General features: G+C 50.1%; 1 protein-coding gene across 2 annotated transcripts; it reads right to left on the bottom strand.

The window, feature by feature from the left end:
- Positions 1 to 2,363: 2,363 nt before the first annotated feature.
- On the bottom strand, positions 2,364 to 18,147 carry ADORA3 (adenosine A3 receptor). Of its 2 annotated transcripts, XM_045995069.1 has the most exons (7): positions 17,474 to 18,147; positions 8,787 to 8,896; positions 6,927 to 7,274; positions 5,361 to 5,427; positions 4,737 to 4,837; positions 4,165 to 4,226; positions 2,364 to 2,731 (listed from the first exon to the last, which is right to left on the bottom strand). In XM_045995069.1, the coding sequence occupies exons 1-7, from the start codon at positions 17,821 to 17,823 to the stop codon at positions 2,720 to 2,722; spliced, it is 1,050 nt and encodes a 349-aa protein (XP_045851025.1). In that variant the 5' UTR covers positions 17,824 to 18,147; the 3' UTR covers positions 2,364 to 2,719. The 2 variants fall into 2 exon arrangements, with proteins under 2 accessions (XP_045851025.1, XP_045850941.1); XM_045994985.1 differs by lacking the exons at positions 2,364 to 2,731; positions 4,165 to 4,226; positions 4,737 to 4,837; ... (1 more) ...; positions 6,927 to 7,274; positions 8,787 to 8,896 and adding an exon at positions 13,907 to 15,819.
- Between the last annotated feature and the right edge of the window lie 817 nt (positions 18,148 to 18,964).

The raw sequence follows: 18,964 nt of genomic DNA, 5'->3' as shown, positions 1-18,964 counted from the left end.
CCTGCTCTGTCCGTGTCCAGGAGAGAATGTGTGTGTGCACGCGTGCGTGCGTGTGCACCTGTATTTGTCCATATCTAGTCTCTGAAAGAAAACACCGTTAACTGGTCTCCGTGACTGCCCCTGGCCAAGGGAGCCTGATAACCGAGGGACTGAGGGGCAGGGAGGGGGAGGAGGTATTGTCCCTTAAAAGCCCTTTTAACTTTTGAAGTTCTCCACTTCCCTTGTTGAGGATCTTCAGGGACGAGGTACCCGGTGATCCCATCCCCACCTGGATTCTGAACCAACTGAGAAGTACCGTCTTCATCACACATTTGGCACTGGAGAACATGGCTGCAGAGAAAGGGACAATCCCCTCCCCTCCCTTCCCCACCTCTGAACCAGTAGCTCAGCTGCGCCCGGGAGTCACAGCAGAGGTCTTGCGTACTTTGAAAGCTGCACGCAGAAGGTTAAAAAAGGAAGAGGAAGGGCAGAGCAGGTTCACCCAGATTCTGACCCATGAACTCCCATCAGATGGTCACTCCTCCGAGGGGGCATCCCTGAGGAGTGTTACCTTACTGGGGCTCAGTCTACAGCCAAGGAAGCGGCCGTGGGAGAAAAGCGGCCTCCCCAAATCTCTCTGAGACAGCACATCAGGCAGTACGTTTACAGACGGAGGTTGGGAAGTTCAAGTTCAAAGAGGTCAAATAATGCAGCCCTCCCGCTGAGGAGGTGGCAGAACCACACTGCATCCAGTCCCCTGACTCGCAGACCCCCTGCGGCTTGCCTCCAGGCCAAGCTGCCCCACCCAGAGCAGGCCGTGTGGCAGAGAAACCAGCAAGGGCAAGTCCGGTGACCCGACCCAGAAAAGCTCCTGACAGCTGGTTTTTGAGAAGATGGCAGAAGGGTGGGTCCAGTGTGGGAGTGAATGGACCAAGGAGAAAGACAGTTGGGGGATGCGGTCTTGTGAAGAGGCCACAGCACAGCAGAGTGGCCGCCCCAGGAGGGCAGCAGAGGCTCTTCTGTCGCTGGCCCGGGGGAAGTGCCTCTCTAGCTTTCCCCCGACAGCAAACACTACCGACCTTGAAGCTAGAAGTCCGGTCAGCTTTCCAGTTGAGAGCCAGGGCTTGTCCCACAGTTCCCAGAGGAGGACGCATTATCCTAGGACCACCTACTTGGACATGATTAACAATGTTAATTACCCTCCCTCTGTTTTCTTGAAGCTCCCTATTTTTAACAGCAGAGCCCTACTCTTACAAAGTTTTAAGTTTTGTCTCCCTACCAGGAAAACTGGTGTGCCCCTAGTCCTGCCGGAGGGGGAAATGAGTAGTTAAATAATTGACCATAGATTTAAAAGGTCTTTGCCAGGGAAGGGAAGAAGAAAAGTCTCTGGAACCCTCATTCGTGGAGTTAGAACAAACCTGTAGGATTCTGAGAGGGAACTGGTTCTCTAGGTGCAGGAATATAAATCCTGCATGACAACTGTGGATGCCTTCATGTGTCCTGGAAGATTGATGCCTGCGCTCTTGCGTGGGGCAGGAGCACGGCCTCACGGAGCCGGGACCGAATTACTGTTTGTAGAACCGGTGGACTCGTGCTTCAGTACGTGGCCACAGAGGAGGGACTGGAGTTGTTCTGTGGCTGAGGGAAAAAGGCAGCACTTTTGTTGTTCTTGAATTGGAGACTCTGGAGGTAGGGGGACTAGCCACAGGAAATAGGGGGATGGCAGGAATGGTATGGTCTCCTTGACCCTGCCCCTTCCCATCAGGCTATTGAGTAGCTCTGAGTTCCCTAACAATGGAAGGGTTAGAGTGGAAGCTGAAGGGACCGTGTTCATGAAAGACACCGTGAGAGCTTAGAACTAAACGTTGCAGAACAGGCATGGAATTGGGCCAAGAGCCAATCTCCCTGCCCCCCCTGCAATGACCCCCGGGCTGTTGAGCATCCTGAGTGCTGAGACTGGCTGGCACCCTCGCTACAAGACACCGGAAGAGAAGGGATTTTACGAGGGCAGCAGAGGCAGTGATGGGGAGCTCCTGGAACTCTCTGAAATAGCAGGGAAGACTTCACATGGGGACAGCAGGTGCAGACATGCAGGTGGCTCTGGCATTTCGGACAGTACAGCCTCCCCTGTACCCGCAGCTCCTGATGCCTCCCTTGGTCTTGATTGGTGCTTCCTGACGGGACTGAATATTTCACTCACCACACCTTGGTTTCTCACTGATCCAGAGCGGCCTCCATTCAGTCCGCAGACAATGTCCCAGAGAAGACAATTTTCCCCCAAGAAAACCTGACACCTGCTGGTTTGGCTGATACCCCTTCTTCTGATAGCAGGTAATACCAATGCAGAATAAATATTGCAGTATTGTACTTGAAACTTTTCTGGAAACACACTTCCAGGGATATCCCAGGAGAAGTTAGTCATACCTGAGAGTCCATTCAACACCAGTCAGGAATTTATTGGAGAACCAAGAAAACACAAGTGATCTCCTGGCCCCCTGAGCCAGGTTTTGCCCCTTTTCTTCACCTGTGACTGCTGTTCTCAGCTAGCAGCAAGCGATCACTGGCAAGTCAAGGGTCCTGCAGAACACCTGAGAGATCACAATCGGTCCCCACAAGGTGGGGGTCGGTTGTCATGACGACTCTATTGTAGCATCACTTAATTCATAAACTAAATAAATCTTCAGTCACATCTGTTCAGCATGAGCCATTTTCTATGGAGTCAGGACACAGTAGGAGGGCTTCAGGGACTTGTCTATTTTGTGGGGAAGAGAAAAAGGAAATCGAGTTGAGATCTGTTGCCTTCCTCTGCTGTGTGTTTCTGCCCTAGAAGTTGCAAACTCTCTCATGGTGGCTTTATGGGGACTAAACACCGTAGTTGGTTCTCGGGGCAGAAATCAGCTGTCGTTACTTGAAAGCCCTTAGGTCAGTGAATAGGGAAGTTTGGCACATGGGGCTACATTCACCTCTCACCAAGCTTTGGTGATTTAATGCCACTGGACCCCTGCAGAGCCCAGGAACATCAAAGCCAGACGGGTCTTTGATTCCAGCTGCCATGTTCCAATTGCCTGAGTGTGAGGAAGCAGGCCACGGCTAACAAAGGTCACACAACTCCTCGCTCAAACAGAGTAGGGTTGGATTCCCTTGCCTCAATTTCCACCACTCCGTGTGCCTTTCCTGTCGAGTATTTATGCTGACAATTTCCATCTGCGTGATGATTTGTCTCCTTCCCACTCTGCATTATAAGTGCTATGAAGCCAGGTGCCTTTTCTTTCTTTTTCTTGCCTTTGTATCCCCAACACCTAGCATGGTCCCCGTGCATTGAAAGAAGAGTGAATGTATGACTAAAACATCCTGGGGAATATGAGAATGGGGTCCCCAATCTATTGCAGAAAACAGGCCAAGAGAAGTGAAAAGTTACCCAAGATCATGCCTTGAAGAAGTGACACTGGTTTTTGCAAAAACCTACAGTATTAATTGTGTCCTGAAGGGAGGGGTCTTGGGCACAACTACCTTCCCCATCTCCACCAGTTCCCAAAACTCTTAGAGGACAAAAGGGAGCCAGGCCTTTGATTTCTTAGGGCTCCTGCTCTGCCATGGGGCCAAATGATCACAGCGAGAGTATGAGACCTCTCAGTCTTAGCTTTGAATTCCAGATTCTTCCAGTTCTACCCCGCGTTTCAGTAGCAGGTGCTTCCAGCTCTGTGTGTGTGTGTGTGTGTGTGTGTGTGTGTGTGTGTGTGTGTGTGTGCGCACATGTTTACTCTCATTCTCTGAAGCATTGTTTCCTGCACTTCCAGACCCAGAGGAGGGGGGGAGCCTGCTCGTAACTATGCATACAGTCCCTCTGTGGCCCAACGTACTCCTGTGACTTCTGAGCATAAAAAAAGAAAAAATAAAAAGCCCTATTAGCCAAACAGTGACACTTGTATGTGATGTTCTTCCTATCCTGTGTCTCCTTGAGAGGTTAGAAGAACCACCACATGGTGGTTTTGAGGATTTTGGTTTCTCTGATGCTGCCCCAAAGGAAAGGTGAACAAAAATAAAAAGAGAGAGAGAAAGGGAAGGTGGGCAGATCCACATAGTCCCTGCTGAACAAAATTCCTATCCTCTGGTTAGGAAGGGGGATCCCTAAAGATCAGGTAACCCAGGGCACAGGGTCCAGGATGAGCCTTGGAGGGAACTTACCAGAGGTGTGGGGATCACAAAAGAAGCTTGGCTGGTTTTCTGGCTTCTAGCGAGGATTTTACCTGTAATACCCAAGGGCAGAAGGAGGCACAAAGCTTAAGGGCCCTTCCCCTGGTGACTGAAGACCAGAGCTGAGGCCCATGGGCCTGTCGTCTCCACTCTTGGACCTTCTCGAGGAGACTTTTCTATGTCTACTTACCCACAGGCCCCAGAGGTCCTTTGACAGTCCCCCCAGGTGAACAAAAGTTTCAAGCAAAGAGTAAGTCTATCTCCCAAAGGTTGTGTGCTGGGGAGGCAGATGACCTTCCACACACTGGGACCTACGGTGTGGTCGTCTCAAGGCCCCCCTCCTCCCTAGTCTAAGTGGTCCCACTTACCATGGCCGCCATACCCTCTCTGTTGCCTCTCATGGGGCCTTGGTCACCATGAAGCAGAATCTCCCCCAGCCCATGGCTAGCTGCATTGGCCTCCATGAGTCCAGGCAACAAGAAGAGGGTCACACTCACTCATTTGAAAGTTACTCCTTGGCCCCTTTCATTTTGCTTAATCCTCACCCCCCAGTGACTACTTACCCTTTCTACTCCTTTGGCTTCTCCTTCTTTTGGACAAATGACTGATTATAAAGATGGCCCCCAAGCCTGTGATCAGTATGCAGATGATGAGAATGGACATCCTGGAAGGAGTCACAGACCGACAGAATTCATGTCGCTAGAATTCGGTTCTCTGCCCAGGATCCCCTTTCCTGGGATCTGCTCCATCCCCCGCCCCCACCCAGTTCCAGGAGCTCCGCCACCGTGTCCCTTCAGAGTGCTCCTGTCCCCCAGCCCAAGCCTGATCGGACCTGGGCTGGCGGGCAGACCAAGCGGGTCCGAGCCCTTTCCTCAGAGACTAACGGACTTGGAGCAGGCAGAGCCAAGACTGGCTGGTCTCTTGAGCAGGGGAGACATAAGCTCAGGAACTAGAAACGGCCAAAATGAAACAGAGAAGGGCAGTGCAGAGAGAGAGGTGGCAAGCACATGTGACAGCAGCAGATCAGAGACTGAGAAAAAGTCCCAAAGATGCTCTGGACCATTTCTGAGGGCGCCATGTCCCGCCCTTCACGTGTGAGACACTGCTGTCTCCTTAGGACAAATCTTTCTCCACGCTGTGTCACCCTTCCCTGTCTCCTGCCACCCCCATAGCCCGTTTGTCCTCACCTGGAGAGATCGGCCTTGCGGACCACTCTGGATGCCTTGCAGCTTCTGGTCTTGTTGCCTGATTGGTCTGCATCAGAAAGAATGTGCTGAGGGTCTTGTGAGCCAGTCCCCAGACCTGCCCTTGTCTTCTGCATCTCTGCGTCTCTGGCTGTCGTTCCCTCAACCTTCAGAGACTGAGTGTTCCGAACAGATGTTGGCCCAAGCTGAAGTACCCTAAGTGTGCCCTGCATGGGGCAGAGGGTGGAGGGAACAAGTAGGGGCTAACATCCAGCCCACACTCTACTAGCCAGGCCATATACCACCGGTCACTGGGTTCCATGCACCTGGGGGTGGGACCCTCTTTCCAGATTTGCAGAAAACCCCTTTGTGGACTAGAAGTGACCCATGATTAGAGAGTCCCAGGCTGAAGCCCATGGGAGGGGACACCAGAGGCACAAGAGGGCCAGTCCAATCCTTAAGGAAGGAGCCAATAGGTGACATCTTTGCCACACCGTGCTCCTGATAGCCACCAAAACCTAATGGGAAAAGCTCTGCCATGGCCACCCACATTGCCTTCTCTGACAAATCTAGTTGGGGAGGTTGCGGGGGCTTAAACTAAGGAGACATTTAGGTGAGACCTCTTTCATCTCGAGCCTAACTATACAGTACAAACACACTAGGTGTGAGGATGTCACCTATCCATTGAATAGGATACTTGCTAGACAAAGGAGCAGTTGCTCACGTGTGAGCAAGACCCTCTCTCCAGCCCCAGAAGGCTTCCTACAGCTTTCCTTAAGTTCTTGGTTTGTTTTCCGACCCTCACTGCGCTCCGGGCTATGATAGAAAGACCTCCCTCCTAGAACCGGGAAGAACTGAGAAGACAAAGAGGGGAAAAAGAGAAAGGCTAGTGCTTTCCTTAAGCTCTTTGTGGAGACAGAGGCTTTCTCATGTAGAAAAGAGACTTTGAGCAACTGACAGAAGAATTTTGGAGAGCATCTGGAGAACTCAGCCCTGGCCCAAAGGACCGGTTGACTGGCTTGGACAGACCTTCTCCTACAGGCTCCAGTCCAACCTGCACCCCCCCAGCGGCCTCCATGTAAATTGTACTCCTGACCCGTTTGGCCGTGATCTTCATCCCTGTTTCTGGGGGGGCTCATCCGGGCACCTGGGGCATTTTTCATAGCCTCACTGGCCTCTGAAGAAGTGGAGCTTCAAGATTCTAGACCTACAAGGCTGGCTATGGAGCACAGATGTGTAATAACCACCTCTGAGCCTTTCCTGGCCAGCAGCACAAAGCCCTTCCACTGCCATGAGCCTCTCCCAAATCCCACGAGCCAGATCGCTGTGAGGGAAGGGAGGTTCCAAGAGGACTGCGGAGCCCACACGCCCTCCTCTTCCCCAAATTCCAAGCTAATCCCCAACCATCAGCAACCACCCGACTTCGGAGGGAAGGAGAGACCAGGTTACCCCCAAAGAACCTAGGGGGAGCCTGACTTGGTGCTCCCCGGCCTCGGCGAGTAGTTACCACGTATAATGCACACGCATGACTGTGGTTACCCCTGACAGGACCCCTGACAGGCTCCTTACCTTTTCCAGACCAGAGATCACTGGCCAGGCCTCCCGTGCTGTCAGTCACCACCAGCGCGGTAGAATCCATGTCATCCCTGGCAAAGGCCCGCTGGATGCCGCACCAGTACCAGCCCGCGTCCTCCTTGGTCAGGCAGGACACAGTGATGATGAGCTGGCTTCCCGTGTCCCTCAGGGCCACTCGGTCCGTACTGTTGGGTGTGAAGGCGACGACGGTGCAGTAGTCCCGGAAGTAGCCTCGGCACCAGTATTTGGGGTGTTCCTTATAGTGGGCATTGTAGCCGCAGGTGGCAGAAGGCGTGTCCAGCGCAAAGCTCTCCTTGACCTTTTCGTCCATGACCATAGCATCTGTGAAAACACACACGGGCAAGCGTGCGCCCGTGCGTGCACCCGCACACACACGCATCATTGTTCCTTTAAACATGTTGCAGCCCCTGCCATCCTCCGGAAAAATCAGTTAAAACACAGGAAGCTGATTTTTTTTTTCTGCCTGTTTTGAGTTAGTGACTATTAGGGGCCACATAGGGTCCCCCTAAAATTCGTATGTTGAGGTGTTAGCCTCCAGCACCTCAGAATGTGACTGTATTGAGGGACTGAGCCTTTTAAGAGGTAATTGAGTTACAGTGGGGTCATTAGAAAGGGCCTAAGGCCACCTGCCTGGTGTCCTTATGAGAAAGGAGCTTAGGATACACACAACAGGCCGAGGGACTGTCATGTGGGACACAACAAGAAGGCCAAGGAGAGCGGCCTCAGAAGAAACCAGACCTGCCTGCACCTTGATCTCGGACTCCCAGCCTCCGGAAATGGGAAGAAATAAATCTCTGTCGTTCAAGCCAGCCAGTCTGTGGTGCTGGCTCCGGCAGGCCTGACGGCTACTACCACAACCCTCGGCAAGTCTTGTGGCCTGGCCCAAGGGGTCCCCCTCTGCACAGATATAGGCAGCCTCTCACCACTACTGGCAGGGGGCTTGACGAGCCCGAGGCTCACCGTGAGCACATCCTGTGCCCCTAGCCCCCTACTCCACTGAGCCCCCCTCAAAACCTGAGAAGGCTCGGAGGCTTCTGCTGGCCCCACAGTGCTGAGAGCAGAGTGAGTCAGTTTCTGTTCTTAGGAGCTCAGAACTTTCCATTTCCTCTGTGCAAGACCTGCAGGGGCAGCGCCGTCATCTCAGGATGTTGTGTAGTGAGGAAGTCATGCACACCATGTCCCCCTTGACCACGGCTGGGGAAGTATCAGAACAAGCAGCAGAGAGGGGCAGCAGGGCCCCCCTGTCTCTCAGCCTTCCAGAGGTGGGCTAGGTCCCCACAAGCGCTGCCTGGACCAGCCTGCATGGCAGGTTCACATCCCCCATATGAACTGATATGATATTTTATTCTCCTATCTACCCCACAAGGTAGATGGGGTGATGCTCACTCTACAGGCCTGGGCGGGGACCCAAGGAGAGGCACAGCAGTCGTCAAGGTCACCAGGTCAGTCCCCGGGGTCTCATCTCTGGGCTCGGGCAGAAAGTCCCGGCCTTATCCATCTGCACAAACACTTTTCGGCAAAGGGGAAGGGACAGGGAAGGGGAACTTAACACTGAGAGAATAGGGAGCCCACAATTTAGCTGAGGTTTTCAAATTTCTTGCAACCCTCCTTTTAAAATTTTTTTTTTCCCTCCCCTCACTACCCTCCTATCAGAGCTAAGAACAAGGATGAATTTGAACAGGATCTCTTTTCTCCTCCTTTTATTTTCCTATCCCATTCCTGCTGAGGTTCATGCTACTGAGCCGGCATTCCAAGTAGGAGAGAAGGAAAGGCAAGGAAATGCAAAGTGTTTGGGAAGTTTGGAGGCTAGAAATGTTCCTTCCCCTGTCTTACCTGAAAAGATAGTCAAGAAGAGCAGAATGAAGAACCCCATGACTGGAAGGAAGTGAACAACCTTTAACCGGAATGAAAAACCATGCCCAGGGGCCTCAGGAATCCTGGATCTGATTAAGGGAAATCGAGATCTTTGAGCTTCAAGTGGTTTTATCCTGTTTGAAGAGACCAGGCCAAAGGAAACAACCAGTCAATCCAAGCAGTGCTGCAATGTATAGCTATTCAAGTTGTGCACTGCACAAGCATACCTCATCAGAAGGAAGCCATTTGTGGAAATAAACTTATTTATATAATAATATAGACAATGGAAAAAATTGTGGGCTTCCTGGCACCCCCAAAATAGCAGTGGAGATTCCCCTTCTGGATAAATTCACCCTGGTGCAACAAAGCCTTGTACCCACTTGGAAGAGCACAAGCACACTCATCAGCGTTTACACACATCCAGGTGTGCAACTGTGCCTGTCCTGCCAATGGACCAGGTGAGAGTGCTAACTTTCCCGACTCCCAGGTGAACACCGAAGCCTCCCTCGTGGAATGCGGTTGGGGGTGAAGTGTGAAGCTGTTAGGAACAGATGCATCTGGCATCTGGAGCGTGGTGCCACGTACATGTGGGTGTTTGGGTGTTGGCAGCCACAGCTGCTGCATCCAGACCTCTTGAGAGCTTCCCTAGGCAGAGCTGGGACAAATCAAGGAGATCTGTCTCTGCAGCGAGAGAAGCTTCTCTTGGTTCCTGCTGGGGCTCAAGGCCTGACCACTGATTGTGAAACTCTGAATTACAGAACCACCCCTCCAGTGAATTTAGGCTGAACACTACTTATCACCACCTCCCCCAGAGATAGCCCTCCCCGTCAAAGGCCTGGCATGGGTGTGTGTCCAGGTTGTTCAGCAACGCATGTGGTCCAGCGTCAGGCCTGCCTCCCATGTCTGTTTTACCTGCTCCTTGTTGACTCCTCATCAAACCTCTGTGAGTTCAACAAATAAACTGCAAGGTGGGGAAAAGGAGCGGGCAGAGGGAAAGGGAGAAAGGAGGAATCTGCCGATTACAAGGGGCTTAGGAAAAAGAACAACAAATTGCAGTATATGGAACATATTTGAATCCTCACCAAAGGTCTAGACAGTGGCTAGTTGATGATATTAAGAGATTATTGTTACGTTCTTTTCAGATGTGATAATGACATTATCAAGAGCCAGATTCTGAGGGGTGCCTGGGTAGCTCAGTCAGCTGAGTGTCTGACTCTTGGTTCCGGCTCAGGTCATGATCTCAGAGTTTTGAGGTCGAGCCCCGCATTGGGCTCCACACTCAGTGCGGAGTCTGCTTGAGATTCTTTCCCCCTCCCTCTCCCACCCCCTACTCGCTCTCTCTCAAATAAATAAACAAGTAAAATATTTTTTAGAAGGCTGGTGGAACTATGAGTTCCTTTAAAAAATAAATAAATAAGGTAAAGTAAATAAATAAAAAATAACCAACCTCAAAGATGGCTCCTGGCTCTCATGCTATTATTCAGTCCCCTCCTAAACTGAATCAGGGCTGGCCTATGTGATCAAGAAAATCAATAAAAACTGGGGTGTCTGGGTGGCTCAGTTAGTCGGGCACCTGGCTCTTAATTTTGGCTTGGGTCATGGTCTCAGGGTGCTGGCATTAAGCCCTGTGTCAGGCTCCATGTTCCGTGCAAAGTCTGCTTCTCCTCTCCCTCCCCTCTCTTGCTCTCTTCTCTCAAATAAATAAGTAAACAAATAAAATCTTTAAAAAAGAAAAAAGAAAAATCAGGGGCGCCTGAGTGGCTCAGTGGGTTAAGCCTCTGCCTTCTGCTCAGGTCATGATCTCAGGGTCCTGGGATCGAGCCCTGCATGGGGCTCTCTGCTCAGCAGGGAGCCTGCTTCCTCCCCCCACCTGCCTGCCTCTCTGCCTACTTGTGATCTCTCTCTCTGTCAAATAAATAAATAAAATCTTTAAAAAAAATTTTTTTTTAAAAAAATCAATAAAAATCACATAGCAAGTGATCATTCATACAGATATTGTGGTTGTATTTTTTTAAGATTATTTATTTATTTATTTGACACATAGAGAGAGATATCACAAGCAGGCAGGCAGAGAGAGAAGGGGAAGCAGGTTCCTTGCTGAGCAGAGAGCCTGATGCGGGGCTCAATCCCAGGACCCTGAGATCATGACCTGAGCCGAAGGCAGAGGCTTTAACCCACTAAGCCACCCAGGCACCCCTGTGGTTGTATTTTTAAAAATCACTTTTTATCTTTGAGAAAGCCACATCTAAATGCACGCTGGGAAAGGCTTGGAAATAGCACCATGAAACCAAAAAAGGTATCAACCGAAGGAGAAATGGATTGGGCACTGATATCAGTAAAGTGCCCAACTCATGAAAAGGTAACATTGTAAAGCAAATGAGAGCATTCTGAGTATTCCTTGGTGCTCTTTGTTCTATTGCTGCTTCATCGGGGTAGAATTAAGTTTCACTCCTTAGATGTATAACTTAAGATGATGAGTGGATAATAAGAATAAGCCAAGTGATCATTTAAAAAAGACGTTTCACGGGACGCCTGGGTGGCTCAGTGGGTGCAGCTGCTGCCTTCGGCTCAGGTCATGATCTCAGAGTCCTGGGATCGAGTCCCGCATCCGGCTCTCTGCTCAGCAGGGAGCCTGCTTCTCTCTCTACCTCTGCCTGCCTCTCTGCCTGCTTGTGATATCTCTCTCTCTCTCTCTGACAAATAAACAAATAAAATCTAAAAAAAAAAAGTTTCACAAATAAAAGCTGAAATGTTTGCAGATGAAATAATTTGATGTCGAAAATGTCAAGATAATCATAGTGCGGCGGGTGGGGAGAAACCCAAATGGAACAACGCGGGCTATAAGTTGATAGCTACTGAAGCAGGATAATAGATATCCGAGGGGTCATTATTCTGGCCTCTTCACTTTTGTGTGCCTGAACTTTTCCATCATAAATAGGAAAAAAAACCAAACCAAACAATACTCAGGTATGACAAGGTTCAGTCCTAGGAACTTGCCTGGGTTCACAGGGCTAGTACAACAGGCTGACCTGATGCTAAGTCTTCCACAATAGTCACGACCCGGCCAAAGTACAGAGACGTCAGACTACACGGGGGGACGGGGCATACACCGTGTCATTTGAGCAGTCGGGGCAACGCACAGCTGTCTTCCCATTTGCACCATCCCCAGCAACGGCCTCTAAGCGCAGAGTGTCTCTAGAAAATGTACATCTGGTTGTAAAAAACTGAATGTACCCAGGGACAATGGCCAGACCATCTATTAAAAATAGAGCTCTGCACAGAACTTCTGGCCCAGGAAACCAGCATCTTATCTACAGTAACTGGCCGGGGCAGCCAGCCTGCCAGAAGTCAGATTTGTAGGAAATTAGACCATAATCTCCAGCAAAAGTCCAGAACACCAAATGGTAATCCCTGTGACAATCAACCCCAAGTAGCTAGTAATAACGGACAGCTTGCCAAATTTTTGTCCTGCTTCCACCTTGGGACCAAGCAGAGAAAGCCAGATATGCTCTCCTAACCCATCCCACAGGCTGCCCCCCTTCCACGAGCCTGCCCAAAGCTTCCCCAGCTACCAGCCTCCAGCCAGAGCCCAGTGGAGCCTCCCTGTGACCCCCAGAAAGCTGCCCCCACTGCCTGCCTTCGAGTCCCTGCCAAAATGCGAGTGGCCATCACGGGGTCTCTTTCCATCACAAGCTTGGCCGTAGCCTTTGCTCTTTTTCACTTGGTCTTCATTTACCCACAGTAGACTTGATTTAAAAAAAAAAATAATAATAAGTCTATAAACTCAACATCTGCTTTTGTTCCAGTCAATTCATACGGAGGAAGAGGAAGCAAACTTCAGTTTTGTCTGGGTATAATCTTTCCCCTTCTTCCTGGAGAACAAAAATCCGGCAGCCACCCTCAGCTGCCCTGCGGAAGGGAGCTAGCCAGGAGATGGGCGCCGGAAGGCTGCAGGGACGCTACTCTCTGAGCCTGAAACTACGGAGTGGAGCTCCGCCACGTCTACCGGAGCTCCTCACCGGGGAGTCTTCTTTCATCTTTCCTGAGCCCACTCCAAAAGGCGTTCTCGTGTCAAGGCTTTCTTCTGGGCTGGTGGAACCTCTTAGCTCAGGATGTTCTCATTTGAACAAAACAAAATTAAAAAAAAAAAAATACAACTTCTTGCAAACCCCAAGTGGGTTTGTTAAGCAGTGGCCTTCAGAAAGAGAGAGAGAGAGAAGGGGGAGGATGAAGACAAAAGGAGAAGAGAGGGGAAAACAGGTTTTTTCTGAGACTCAGAGACTACAGCTCGTCTTATGACACCGAATGACAGAGGACAGAGGAAGTTCCTTTAATGCCGGTTTCCCTGAAGAGCAGGTGCTAAGTGTAGCTGTAGCAACCAGCAGAGATTGCTTGTAAACTATGAAGTGCTTCTGTTTGGGACGAAAAAAGGAAACAGCCCTTCCCTCAAGGATCCAACTGGGCAAAGATGCCTTCTGGGCTGAAGCACGCACCTGGGTCACCAGAAGCCCCACAGTAAACCCAGGGCATCATCCGAAAGGGGCATTTTAACTAAGCACAAAAATGAATTCGGGGTGGGGGGGGAAGCCTTAAATCAAACAACAGGATGCCATTAAGGAAAAAAAAAATTGTGGTTTGGGGTCCACGCTTGGATTTTTAGAGAACAAAGATCCCCAAATGTTGAAGGGAAGGCTGACGAGATGAAGGTGGCCTCCCACACTTCCAGGGACAGTGGGGACCGGTCCTGGTCGTTCACCTTTAAGATATGATTGTGAGCAGTGCAGGGAAGTGGGCAGGTCGGCAAGCAACTCAGTTTGGCATTAGTAGGAAAGTAGACGTAAGTGTTCAAACTTCCCAGATAGTGTTCATTCTTCCTGGGGTGAGAGGGCGGTGGTGGGGGAAGAAGTGAGGAACTTCACTGAAATGAAATGTAATGTTAACTAGATAAATATGATTATCGGGCTCTGGCCTAAGATTGCCATCAGGATAAACTTTCAGAGGTGGCTAAGAATTAATTTAAAAAAAAATCTGAAGTACATTTACCCTCTTTGAAGTGGTTTAATTGAAATCCCCATCTTGTTGCTCTCATTAGGCTCAAACATTCATCGTTTGGAGAGTCCACAGTTGCAAATTTGGATGTAAATTATGTAAACTATGAAGTGCTTCTGATGTCCCCTTGAATCTTCGGAGCCCCATTCAGTGCCGAAAGTGTGTGACTGGGACTCTGTCCCGCCTGGTGTCTGCATTAATGAGTCATCCATGACAGTACCTAAGGCAACCTCCCCCTAAGATCCAGGAGTCCTTGAGCACACAAATCATTGTTGGATCCATGCATCTGGTAATTGTCCGTTAGGTGAACTCGAGAGTTTGGCCTTTGGAGAAGTGACAAGTCCTTCTTCGTGCCTGAGAATAGGTGGTGAGGAGTTTGGGTTCTCCCGAAAGGTAGGGCTGAGTTCAAATCTCGGCTTTACACTTTGTTAACTGTGTGACTATAGACAAGTTACTTAACCTCTCTGTGCCTCCATTTTCCTTCTGCAAAATGAACAGGACAATAATGGTGGCACCGACCTCAGAGATGGTCAGGATTAGAAGAGCTCATGTCTGGAAAGTGCTTAGCACATAGAAAGCACTCCACAAATAGTAACTATCCCGTGTCTCTTTTCTGCCTCTTTTGATCCTTCTCTAACAATAGACAAATGACTCATGAAGTTGTCAAATGCTCCCATCAGCCCAGAAGGAGCAGGGTGTTCTAGGGCAAGGGGTGAGGAGCCCAGAGTTCAAACAGGTGAACATGGCGTGGTTCCCAGTGGCAAGCAGCTTGAGTGCCAAGAGCAGCCAGCCGGGTCTGCAAACCCCAAATGACCTTGACCCTCAGCAAAGAGTTACACAACAGTTAGCGGTCATCTTTTATTCACTCAAACACGATTACAGGTGAACTCAGCAGTTTCAGTGCCCCTTTGTGACACTCTGTCCCTGCCATCTCCCCGGCCTCTGCTGGTGTGGTTTCTCTGCCTGGTGCCACACACGAAGAGTAGAACTGAGTCACCACCACACCCATGTCCAGTGGGACCAGGAACTTTCATCACTAAGTCAACAAGGCATCCTTCAGATTCCATGACTTCTCCTGTTTGGGGAGGAGGAACCACAGGTAGTAGTAACCATAGAACATTCTCCTCAAGTCAGGCGTCGAGAACATTGAATTAGAGAAGAAAGATAGGAAAACAATTGGATTACAGGAAGGGATATTAGGGGATGGACAGTTGGAGGCAGTCAGTCAAATGCTTCCCACCTCAGTAGAAGGAATTAAGGACATGAAAGGCTGTGGCTCAGGTGGATAGGTCTTCAAGTGTTTACTGATGCTGAATCCGAAGGTCAATGGAGAGAAGAGTCATCTTTCCCGGATAACTACTCAGAAGTCTGATCAGAGCTTGGGTCCAAGGAATCCGAGGACTGGCAGATCATACAGGTTTTGAGGATCAAAAGATAGGTCTCCTTGAACTTCTTTATTTTATAAGCATAGACAATAGGGTTCATCATGGAGTTAGCATGGGAGAGCAGAATGCCCAAGTAGAGAAAGATTTGCGGCACCTCACCATGAAAGTAGGTGATACAATTGATAATGGACAAAGGCAGCCAGGACAAAGCAAATAGGAAGAGAACCAGAAACAAAGACTTGGCCGTCTTGAACTCCCGTCCGTAAAATGCACCTGTCTCTTTGGAGCTTGAAAAGTTCTGATTGAGTTTATTCCGGATGACATAGAATATGTCAAGGTAGATGGCACACATGACAATCAGGGGGATTAAAATCCAAGTGAAGAAGCTGAAGTAGACCATGTAGTCCATCCTCACGACGGAACGGAACTTGCAGGAAAGGAAGGTGACATTTCGGTCGTACTCTGAGGTCAGTTTCATGTTCCAGCCAAACATGGGCGTCAGTCCCACCAGGAAAGACACCAGCCAGCAAAGGCCCAGGGCCAGCCATATTCTTCTCTGAGTGGTGACCCTCCTGTATCTGTTTGAATGGAAGATAATGGGTGAGTTCCCAGTAGGAATTGCTAACGGAAGGAGCGGGGCAATGAGGGTGGAGAAAGCTGGTGATCCAGCAAACTTCTCTGGGGGACTTTTTAAAGGAAATATGGTGTCGATGGATTAGACATATGTTGCCACACTCACAGTACCCTTCCAGCTTGAGAATTCTTCAGTGCGTGGCAGGCAAGAGTTTTCTAAGTCTCTTGGGATCACCTACCCAAGATGCTCTCAGAGCACGCTTCCAGCCATGCGTTGTCTTGTTTTTGTTGGGCTGCTGGGCTGCAGGCCATGAGTTCGACTCTGCCTTTCCCGCGCTGCCCTCCACCTGTGCCTGCCCCTGCTTCTCTATTTGCTCCGGCACCCCACTTATTGCTCGATATATGGGGGTCTGTGGAGGTGCGGAGTTGAGGCTGAAGTGTTTCCAGGACCCCAAATGACTCCTCCAAAGAGAGGCGCCATTCCTCCTCCCACCAACCTTCCCGGCAACATCCCTCACAGACTACAAGAAGGAAACTGATTTTGTTACGTACTGACCGTGTACTCAGACTTTATCTCAGTCACATCTCACAACAAACTGAAGCTAGTTTTACGACAATCCCCATGTCCTTGCTGGTGACTGGCTGAGGAGAACAGTAGTGACGGCTACCGCGGAGTGAGCACAGACTGGGCGCCGCCATTTTTCTAAACGCCTTATACGTGTGAACTGTGGGATTTTATGAGGAAGGGGCAATTATTGCCCCCACTTTATAGGTGAAAAAAAGAAACAAGCAGGTGACCCGGACAAGCTTAAAGCGGCAGAGGTAAAATGGAAATATGGCTAAGTCCGAGTTTAGAGTATCTTAACTGCTGTGGAAAGACGAGGAACCAAATCCACAAAAGTCACTTGCCCCAGCTCAGACCTCAAGATCTGGGCTTTGAGCCCGGGCTTTTTAGTATCAAAAGCTTGTCTGTAGCTTCCTCTCCACATCTCTTCCCCAAGACAAGAGAGGCGGCTTACAAGCCAACTGCCGTTCAGGACACCTGGGGACCGAGATGTCTCCATTTGGCGGTCTGTTCTGTTCACATCATCCCAGGAATGGTTGCTATTACTTTCGGCAATGGAGAACTTTTCTCGGTCCCTCCTCAACTTGGAAGAGGAAGCGAAGTTAAAATAACTTTAAAATAACCTACATCTGCAAAGAGCAGAACCATCTTTAAGTCTCCTATTCTTCTCTGTTTGCTCCTTATTTTAGCTAGTAAGTTTCTATCATTTCTAAAAACTCAAGAACATTTTTAAGCCGCTGCCTTCGGCTCAGGTCATGGTCTCAGGGTCCTGGGATCGAGCCCCACATCGGGCTCTCTGCTCCGCAGGGAGCCTGCTTCCTCCTCTCTCTCTGTCAAATAAACAAGTAAAATCTTAAAAAAAAAAAAAAATTAAAAAAAAAAAAAGATGCATCAAGCTAGAAACGCTAAGAAAAAAAAAATAAAGATGCATCATGCTTTCCTCATCTTTAGCTGTTCTCCAGTCCCAGCTCACACACCAAATGGTGCAAAGAAGCTTAGTGCCCTCTTTCAAGCTCAGAGGCCAGACTGGATTTGCTTTCACTGAAGCAGCCCCACGTCCCAGCCCCTCACTGCCCCATGCTGCCCTCTCCTACCTGACTGTGAGCTTGACCCGCAGGTATCGGTCCACAGCAATGGCTAGCAGGGACATGATGGAAGCGTGCGTGAAGATCAGCAGCAGGCAGGTCATGAAAAGGCAGTTATAAAAGTGGATGGTGATGCCCAGGCTGATGACAATGGCCAAAGGCATGACCAGCACCCCAACGGCGATGTCAGCCAAGGCCAGGGAGACAATGAAATAGAAGGTGGTGGTCTGCAGGCTGGGGTTCAGCTTGACCACCCAGATGACCAGCACGTTGCCCACGATGGCACAGAGCCCGATGAGAATCTCCACGGTTATGTAGGTGACGTTGGCTATCAACAGGGAGGTGCCATTGACAGCCATCTTGCCCTCCCCGAGGCGACTCTCAAGCAACAGGTATGTGGACGGGATCCGTGTGGCCCAGTGAGCCTAGCTCTCGCCGGGCATCTTGCTAGAGGTCCAGGGGCAGTTGCGACAGTCTGAACATCACAACTCACTCATTCCTTCTCTTCTCTGGTGGGACACTCTGGGAGACCCCCGCTTTGCTTAGAGAGAGCCCATCCAGGGGCAATCACTTTCTGCTCCTTTGTGGGCCACACATCCCTGGGTTATCGGAAGCGTGGAGGATAGTTCGATGTGGGTTGAATCTGAAAGTGCCGCTTCTCTTAGTTCCCCAGACAGACACGATTGAGGCCACTGCCTCCTGCCCCCAGAGGGCCACTCGAGCTCCATCGAGATAAGCAACACTCTTCAGGGCTGTTTCAGGAAGTGGGATGGGCCAAGAGGAAGCACAGACCAGGAACACTCAGCGAGAAGATGGAAAGAGCAGACAAGGGGTGTGAGCAGCGTGAAGAAGGCTCAGAATTCATTCACTCGGGGACCAGATGGGAGTGTAACTCTGCAGGGCAGGGCAGTAGAAGCACAGGCTCGAATATTCTGGCTTTCTGCTAGTGTAGCAGAAAGACCCCATGACAAGGAGGCAAACAGAAGCCACAGCAAGAAATAGATTTTGGGTGGCAGTCTTGGCCAGAATTTATGGTTTCTTCATGCACGCTACAGATTGAATGATTGTGTTCCCCTCCCCCCAACACTCCAAATTTAGAGGTTGAGATCTGAGCCTCAAAGTGACAGTATTAGGAGATGGGGTCTTTGGAAGATGCCTGGGTCATGAGGATGGAGCCGTCATGCATGAGCTTAGGGTCTCATAAGAGACACCCCACAGAGCTCCTCTACTCCTTCTGCCGTTCATGAACCAAGGAGCTGGCTCTCGCCAGACACCAGATCTACCAGTACCTTGATCGTGGGCTTTCCAGCCTCCAGAACTGAAAATTTCTATGGCTTATAAGCCACCCAATCTTTGGTATTCTGTTACAGTAGCCTGGACAGAATAAAACAGTGCAAAGCAGCAAGCCCTGGGAATTGGGCAGCATGAATTGACTCTTGGTCAGGCGCAGCTGGGACCCAGCTTTTGCATCAAAGATCCTTTGCCAAAGGAACAAGCTAA

Source organism: Meles meles, chromosome 1 (genome assembly GCF_922984935.1).
Source record: "Meles meles chromosome 1, mMelMel3.1 paternal haplotype, whole genome shotgun sequence".
Lineage (NCBI taxonomy): Eukaryota > Metazoa > Chordata > Mammalia > Carnivora > Mustelidae > Meles > Meles meles.
Note: the sequence above shows the minus strand (reverse complement) of the source record. Positions and strands in the feature narration are given on the sequence as shown.